At 42.9% G+C, this 8,595-nt stretch overlaps 1 protein-coding gene across 1 annotated transcript in view; it reads left to right on the top strand.

Annotated features, from left to right (window-relative positions):
* The window catches only part of CRTAP (cartilage associated protein), a 34,113-nt gene extending 25,864 nt beyond the window's left edge, over window positions 1–8,249 (top strand). Inside the window, exons 5-7 of the mRNA XM_024116526.1 lie at window positions 1,370–1,515; window positions 2,086–2,169; window positions 7,756–8,249. Of these exons, the coding sequence (XP_023972294.1) occupies window positions 1,370–1,515; window positions 2,086–2,169; window positions 7,756–7,809 (284 nt within the window). The 3' untranslated portion in view covers window positions 7,810–8,249. The remainder of the gene's footprint in view (window positions 1–1,369; window positions 1,516–2,085; window positions 2,170–7,755) is intronic.
* The last annotated feature ends 346 nt before the right edge of the window (window positions 8,250–8,595 follow it).

Genomic DNA, 8,595 nt, shown 5'->3' with positions numbered 1-8,595 from the left:
TGGCTGCGTTGTGTCTTCGTTGCTGTGCATGGGCTTTCTCTAGTTGCGGTGAGCGGGGGCTACTCTTCGTTGTGGTGCGCGGGCTTCTCATTGCAGTGGCTTCTCTTGTTGCGGAGCACGGGCTCTAGGCACGTGGGCTTCAGCAGTTGTGGCTCGGGGGCTCTAGAGTGCAGGCTCAGTAGCTGTGGCGCATGGGCTTAGTTGCTCTGCAGCATGTGGGATCTTCCCGGACCAGGGCTCGAACCCGTATCCCCTGCATTAGCAGGCAGATTCTTAACCACTGCGCCACCAGGGAAGTCCTGGAAGGTGGATTCTTAACCACTGGACCAACAGGGAAGTCCCAGCGATGTGGAGCATCTTTTCCAGTGCTTCTTTTTTATTTTTAAAAACAGTGTGAGTGAAATTTACCTCTTGAAATTGGTTTCTTGAAAGTCGGCCCTGTTTTGAAATCTTTTTCAATCACCCCAGGACATTTCTTGAGGACGGGTGTCATTTCCAACCCCACAGGCCTTATGACTCGGAAGTGCCCATAAGCATTGGTTTTAAAGTTGTTGTTATGGGAAACGGCCACAAGGCGGCAGCATTTCTTCATGCCCAACTTGGATACTTGGGCAACCAGAGCCTTAGGAAAGTCGTGTTCCTGGGTTGTCAAGGAGAGCGGAGTATGCCAGAAGAAAGGCCCAAGGGCTTGTGTCTCGTTCCTACTTCCCCCTTACCCCTCACCCCACGGAGAAATCCCAGCCCCAGCAAAACCGCTGCACTGAGGGTGCTGTCGTCCATAGGTGGGGTGACTCTAAGGAAGCAGGTTGGAGGTGGGAACCCCACTACCAGGAGACGTGGAGACCAGGTGACTTTTCAAAACTCTTCCAGCCCAGAGGGTGGACCCTTTTTTAGGTGAACTAGGCTTGGTTTAGCATTTGAAGGGCCTGCCTGGATCAGGAGATTATGGTTCCCTTGCAGAGGGGACCAGGCACTGCAGGTACAAGGAGGGCTCATTTGCTGGCATGTCCTCACCAGCTCCCTCAGCTTCAGGACAGTCCAGACTTGGGACCCAAGCCTGCTTAGGTTCCAGGGATGTGACACCAGCCCAGGTCTCCAAGACCTGAGGGGAATATAGTAGGCATTTCTGCATAGGTCTCTGCCTAAAGAGGAACTTCTGTTTTCCAAACTGGCCTCCACATTCTCATGTATACCCTATCTGTGACCTTTTCACCCTGGGAAGATTTCTTTTGTCTTTGCAGGTATTCCGAAGGAGGGTCTGTGGAGAAGGGGCTTGTTGGTGATCTTTTTCTTTTTGAAGGTGTTATTCAATGGAGGGTGGGTCGTGAGAGGTTGGCTGATTTTCTGTTCTTGTTTCCTTTGCCTTCAGTGAACGACTTGAAGAACGCAGCCCCCTGTGCGGTCAGCTACCTGCTCTTTGACCAGGACGATAAGGTCATGCAGCAGAACCTGGTGTATTATCAGTACCACAGGGACAAGTGGGGGCTCTTGGAGGAGCATTTCCAGCCCAGACCAGTACGTGCCAGTGCACCAGGCATCGCGTTTCCTGTTCTCTTCTTCATCCCACTTTCAGGAAGCAGCTTTGCATCTTAAGAGACGGGTTATTTCAGAAATGAAGGGAAACTCATTTTTTTTGTAGCTTTTTTATCTTTTAAAATTTTACTTCTTTGTTCTCATTTCTAAATCAGTAAGCACTCTACAAATTTTAAACATTACAGAAATGATTCACTTAGGAATTGAGACTGCTTCTTAATCCCATATTTTCTCTTTCTCATCCTGCCCTATAGCTATGCATTTACTGTATATGCAGCATGTAACTATTAATTTTTACAAAAATGGGATCGTTGGCTACTCTTTTTTTCAAATTGAGATATAATTCAAATACTGTCAAATTCATGCTTTCAAAGTGCACAATTCAGTGGTCTTCATATAGTCACAGAGCTGTGTGACTGTTACCACTATTTAATTTTAAACATTTTCATCACCCCCCAAAGAAAGCTCATACCCTTCCCCCACCTGCCACCAGCCCAGTTATCCCCTTAAAAGGTTGGTCATATAAACTGTTCTCTGTTTGTGTCTGAACAGGAAGCAGTTCAGTTCTTTAACGTGACGACACTCCAGAAAGAGCTGCATGACTTTGCTAAGGAAAACATAATGGATGATGATGAGGTAAGTTTTCCTGTTTAGCACACGTCTGGCTAAGAGAAAATATTACTCACAGCTTTGTTAAAAATCACTGGAAGGCTGAGTCGTCCTTGAAATTAGAAACAGAAGGGGCCTTGGGAAACAGAGTTTCTGTGGGCGTTTTTATGTGTCAGAGCACTGGCCTGGGCAAGAAGGGTTTTCTAGGAAACCCAGGCTGAAGCACCACGTTTCCTGACAGAGTACGGAGCCATCCTCCAGGAACCCATCACAGGAGCTGTCCGAGCATCTTTTTTTTTAAAATTTTCCTGCACCGTGTGGCATCAAGCATCATTTTTTAACATTATAAAAACACACTGAATTTTAGCACTCTGAAGACACTGGGAAGCCCACATCCCAATTTTTCTCTCAGTTTGTTTTGTTTTGTTTTCTGTAAATTAGGCATTTTATCCTTCTCAGGGGTTGCTTGAAATTCCTGATCAACTCTTACTTAGCTGACTTCTTTATTGACAGCGGAGGCTCTGCTGGTTATGGAGCCGTCATTCTGTGGTGGGGCAGTCTAGTCACAGAAAAGCCATCATCAGGGGTAGCGTTTAGAGAGATGCGTTTGGAAGGAACCGTCAAACTCTTTCTGAGACAGCTGGGGACTTGTCAGCCATCGGAGCTGGGAGAGAGCTGCGGGTTTGTTCTCGTCTGACCCTTCACTTTACAGCTGAGGAGCTTGGGGGACAGGAAGGTTCCGGGAGCTGCTAGGCCAGACCCGGGAGCCCTGAGCCTCCATGTCTGCTCTTTCCACTGCCCCAGTTTTCGGTGAAGCACCTGTAAATAAGACATCATCATGGAATTTGTTTTCTGTGCATGAATTTGCATGAGATGGATTGACCACTAGCATGCATTTAGCTCCCCTGAGGCTCAATACTTCGTCTGTAAAATGGGGCTAATAACATTGACCTCACAGGGTTGGAAGAATGAAATACGTCGAAGTGCTTTACAAACTAGGAAGTGACCCATGTGCCATATGTCCTGGCTTGGGTTCTCTTGAAGCAGAGCCTGTGATATGACTACAAGGATGCTGAAAAGGAAGGAATGCTGACCAGACACAAACAAGGTTGACCGCTATGGTTTGAAAAGTGGAGAAAACTATATTTATTTATTTATTTATTTATTTATTTATTTATTGGCTGCACAGCATGGCATGCGGGATCTTAGTTCCCTGACCAGGGATCGAACCCATGTCACAGGCAGTGGAAGCATGGAGTCTTAACCACTGGACTGCCAGGGAATTCCTGAGAAAAAAGTATTTAGGAAAAACAGGACAGTAGAGTTTCTGATTATCTAGAGGCAAGCTACTATTGATATTTTGGTATTTATGTCTCCAGTTTTTTCTATATATTTCTAATATATATTCACTATAAACTTGACTGTAATTATATATCATGGCTTTTCCATGTAACACTGTAGTATGAGCAATTTCCCTGGTTATGTTTTTCTAGAACAGTTTGATTGAGATATTATTCACATATTGTACAATTCTCCTTTCTAAAGTATACAATTCAGTGGGTTTTTTTTTTAGTATATTCATAAAGTTGTGCATTCAAATTTGAGAACATTTTCATCACCCAAATTTTACATTCCCATCAGCAATATATGAGAGTTCTAATCTGTTACATCTTCCTCAGCACTTACAGTGTCTTTCTTTTTGTGTGTATGTATGTGTGTGTGTCTGTCTTTTTTATCATAGCCATCCTAGTGGGTGTGAAGTGGTACCTAATTATGGTTTTGACTTGCATTTCCCTATTGACTAATGGTGTTGAGCATCTTTTCATATGGCTATTAGCCATTTGTATATCTTCTTTGGAGAAATGTTGATTCTATTCAAGTCCTTTGCCCATTTTTAAATTGGGTTGCTTGTCTTTTCATTGTTGAGTTGTAAGAGTTCTTTATATATTATGGTTATAAGTCCCCCGTCAGATATATGAATTGTAAAAATTTTCTCCCAATCTGTGCATTATCTTTTCACTTTGTTAATGGTGTCTTGAAGCTCAAAAGTTTTAAATTTTGATGAAATCCAACTTATCTAATTTTTCTTTTGTTGCTTGTGTTTTTGGTGTCATATCAAAGAAAATATTGTCTAATCCAAGATCACTAAAATTTACTGTTTTTTTCTAAGGTTTTTATAGTGTTATACACTTAAATTTAGGTCTACAATCTTTTTTTTTTTGTTAATTTAACATATGATGTGAGGTAGTGGTCCAATTTCATTCTTTTGTGTGTGGAAATACTGTTGTCCAGCATCATTTGTTGAAAAGACTTTCTTTCCCCATTCGATTGTCTGGGTACCCTTGTAAGAAATCAATTGACCTTAAATGTGAAGATTTATCTCTGGACACTCAATCCTATTCCATTGATCTAGATTTCTATCCTTATGCCAGTACTGCATTGTCTTGAATACTGTAGCTTTGTACTACATTTTGAGATTGGGAAGTGTGAGTCTTCCAACTTCTTTCTTCTTCTTCTAGATTGTTTTGGCTATTCTGGGCCCATTGCATTTCCATATGAAATATGGGATCAACTTGCCAAATTCTGCAAAAGGCAGCTGGGATTTTTATAGGAATTGTGTTGAATCTGAAGATTGACTGACATCTTAACAATATTAAATATTCTGATCCATGAATATGGGATACTGTTCTACTTATTTAGGTCTTCTTTAACTTCCTTCAATAATGTTTTCCCAAGTTTTGTTATTCTTGGTGCTATTGGAAATGGAACTGTTTTTCTTATTTTGATTTTCTAGTTGTGCATTGCTGGTGTATAGAAATACAGCTGATTTTTGTATGTTGATATTGTAATCTTGCAAACTTATTGAACTTGTTTATCAGTTCTAAACTTTTTTTTGATGTGTATGGATTCCTAAGGAGTCTCTGTATTTAAGATCATGTTATCTGTGAATAGACATGGTTTTACTTCTTTTCCAGTCTGGATGTCTTTTGTTTATTTTTCTGGCTAAAACTTCTAGTACAATGTTGAATAGAAATGGAGAGAGTGGATATCCTTGTCTTGTTCCTAATCTTAGAAGGAAAGCCTTCTGTTTCAGCATTAAGTACATTCGTAGCTGCGGTAGGGCCCTTTATCATGTTGAGGAAGTTCTTCTTCTATTCCTAGTTAGTTGAATGTTTTTTATCATTTGACAAACTAGGAATTTTTGCAAATGTTTTGGTGTTGAATTTTGCCAAATGTGTTTTCTGCACCTATTGAGATGATTTTGTGGTCTTTGTTAACCTTGTTAGTTAATGTTCATTATAAAGACAATTTTTTAATGACTAATATTCCATGGTGTGGATTTTTTAAGTAAAGCTCTTTTTATAGGCATTTAGGTTGCTTCCAACTTTTTGCTTTTATAAATAACACAGCAGTTACTAAATCTTTTACCTCTTCTATGATCATTTCCTTAGGATAAATTCCCAGAGGTGGAATTCCTGGCTATGAACCCTTTGAAGACTTTTAACATACAAGAACAATGCATTTAGAAAAAAATCATAAATATTAGAACAAGAAGAGACCCTTTATGAGATTCAGTAAAGCTGTCTCATGTCATAGATGAGGAAACAAACTCAGAAAGGTAGAGTGACTTACTCAAAGTCACACGGCTGCTTCGTAGTCATCTAGTGAATAGACCAGGCTTATTCCAGGCTTTAAAATTCTTAGGATTCTTAGACTTGGACCTGTCAAGATAACAGGACTCCACTGAAGTTTCCAAAGTAGTTAGGTTATTACTCAAAGCTTTAGAATTATAAAAGAATTTCTAAAGAATGAGCTATTTTTAAAATTATATATCAAATTATGGCAAGCAATAATTTGAAATAAACTGTAACCAACGCAATAAGATTCTTAGTTAATCCTTAAAATTTCCAAAGGACAAAATGCTACTTCGAAACAAAGCGTCAATACAGTCTCCTGATAGTTGTGGTATTCTTCTTTATATCTTTCTGGGCTTGAAATATGTGTAAGAACTCCTGAAAGTTTGCACACTGGTTAAAAATTTTGCAGAGGCCCTGTTACAGTTTCTGAACGTTTATAAAGCAAGCTGAAATAGATGCTTTTGGGTAGGAAAGGAGGTGAGGGGCAGGGGAAGGAGCTACGCACACATGTGGTCTCACCTGCAGTCAGGTTATCCTGATCCTGCGGGAAGCTCCGGAGCATGCATTGTATCACAGAACTCCTTCTGCCTTTTGTCATCCCCTTTCTCAGTCCCTCACTAGTTGTTGGCAGCCCGGAGGGGGTGGTGTATAAGCTCTCTGGCAGGGCTGCTCATTTTGGCCAAGATCAGTCATGCAGAGAAGGGATAGGTATAAGCCATTAGCAACGACACTCCCAGCAGCTGGGGGATGGGTGCCTGGAAAATATCGATAGAGCTGAGCGCGACACCAGTAACCTTATAGGAGGATGTGTTTCTTTCATCTCTATTGCCGAGGACACTTAGTAGTGAGCTAAAAGCAAACAATACTATCATCCCCGCCCCCTCACAATAGCCACACAGCAGGAAACAGTAACCCTGGGAACAGATGTCATGGCCATATATGTAATCCTCTGCCGTACCCTGTTTTCCTTTGGGGGTCCAGAAAGCAACTGAAGAATGTTGTTTATTCAAGCAGTGGTCTTCCACTCCCATCACTTGAGTTCCTAATTGCAGGCATGATGTGTAGAAGCATTTGATAAAAATAATAAGACCCCTTTTGTGTCTCATGTACTTGATAGATTTTCTAACTATTCTCAAATGCTGAGAGATTTTATGACTCTCTCTGTGTTAAAATATCAAAAGGAGCAGATTGGCTCTTGGCCTGGGAGGGAGGCCTCTGTGAGGGGGGCCAGGCTTTAGCAGGGGGTGGTCACCATCGGTGCGGCTGCCTGTACTGACCTCAGGGGAAGGGGCTTGGCCTTCTTGGTGATTCACTCATTCTCTGCAGTAAAGGGAATGGGTGTCATCAGCTGGTGGGTTGGGCGTGTCGTGGGAGTGGAATCAACGCAGAGAAGGAAATCAGAAAGTATGCTGGGCTGTTTCAGGTAGAGGCTTAAGGCTCATTGCAAAAGGAGGGAGCAGGTGGGCTCCTGTACTACCCAAGCATCTCTTGTTTGAGTGGCCTGACTGCTTCAGTTGCACCAGCAGTAACACGCCTACACGCAGTCAGCCATCCCCTAGCAGGTTTACTGAGACCTGTGTGTGCCAGTTTCTGCAGAAGAAGGTCCTGGTCCTTGAAAAGCTTGTGATCTGGTGATCAAGGCAGAAAGGGAACAGACAGAAAGGTTTCCTGTGGGGTAACTGCTAATGGGAGGGGAGTAGGGAGAGGAAGGGGCACTAAACAGGGTCTTTCAGAAGGGGCTGGACCACCCAGTTCACACAGGCCATCTGGGGGTCTTGGAGCACTTGACTCCAAGTTCACATGGTGTGGAAGCCAGGTCCCTCCCAGGGAGAAGTCAGATCCTCTGGGCTCGAGGGAAGAAAGGCTGCTCCAGCCTAGGGGTGGCTGGCAATTGCCTCTTGGAAACAGTCTCTGCTCACCAGCACTTTGAAGGTCAGGTACCTGCTTAACAGAGGTGTCTTATTGTCTTTTACAGGGAGAGGTTGTGGAGTATGTGGATGACCTCTTGGAGCTGGAGGAGACCAGCTAGCCCCCAGCAGCCAGAGAGACTTCCTCTCGATGTTCAGGAAACACAGATTCTTTGTCTTCCTTTTCCTAATAGTACAAGTTGTTGATACCTCAGAGCCTTCTCTTTACTCTGTGAAGTGAAAGGGAAGCCCCCATCTCTCACTACAGCTAACCAGGGGTGAGCCTGCCTTCCACGTGTCCACACCTGCCCCCCCTCTTCACACCTGCCCCCTCTCTTCACACCTGACCCCCATCTTCACACCTGCCCCCCTTCACACCTGCCTCCCCATCTTCACACCTGTCTCCCCATCTTCACACCTGCCTTCTCCATTTTTATACCTGCCTTCTCACCATTTTGGTTAGAAGGACAGTTTTCCATGGATAGTTTTTTTCTTTTCCCAGAAAAATCAGTATTATTTTTTAAATAAGAAAAATACTCCTAAAAGGTGGTAATTATAAAAACCTTCTCTAGCCTTTCTGCATTTCCACATTTTGGTTTTGTTTCTCCTCATCCCCTGATCCAGCAAAGATGGTGAGGACAAAGGCTAAACTTCTCCTCATGATGGTCTGTACACGGTCTGACCTGCATTTTTTCTGGCGCCCATTGAAAAAGAAGTTGGGTAGACAAGGTCGAGTACAGAAATGTGGCTTTTGCCCAACACTTTCACATGTCCAAAGTCTTACAATGGTTGGTAGATCCCATCTGAGGACAGCGCTCAGCCGTTAGTCTCAGAGTTGGGAATGGAAGGAAGCAGAGGGAAGCTAGTTTCATTCACTCTTTCAACAGATATTCACTGAGCACCTACTA

This window comes from Physeter macrocephalus, chromosome 18, assembly GCF_002837175.3.
Source record: "Physeter macrocephalus isolate SW-GA chromosome 18, ASM283717v5, whole genome shotgun sequence".
Lineage (NCBI taxonomy): Eukaryota > Metazoa > Chordata > Mammalia > Artiodactyla > Physeteridae > Physeter > Physeter macrocephalus.
Note: the sequence above shows the minus strand (reverse complement) of the source record. Positions and strands in the feature narration are given on the sequence as shown.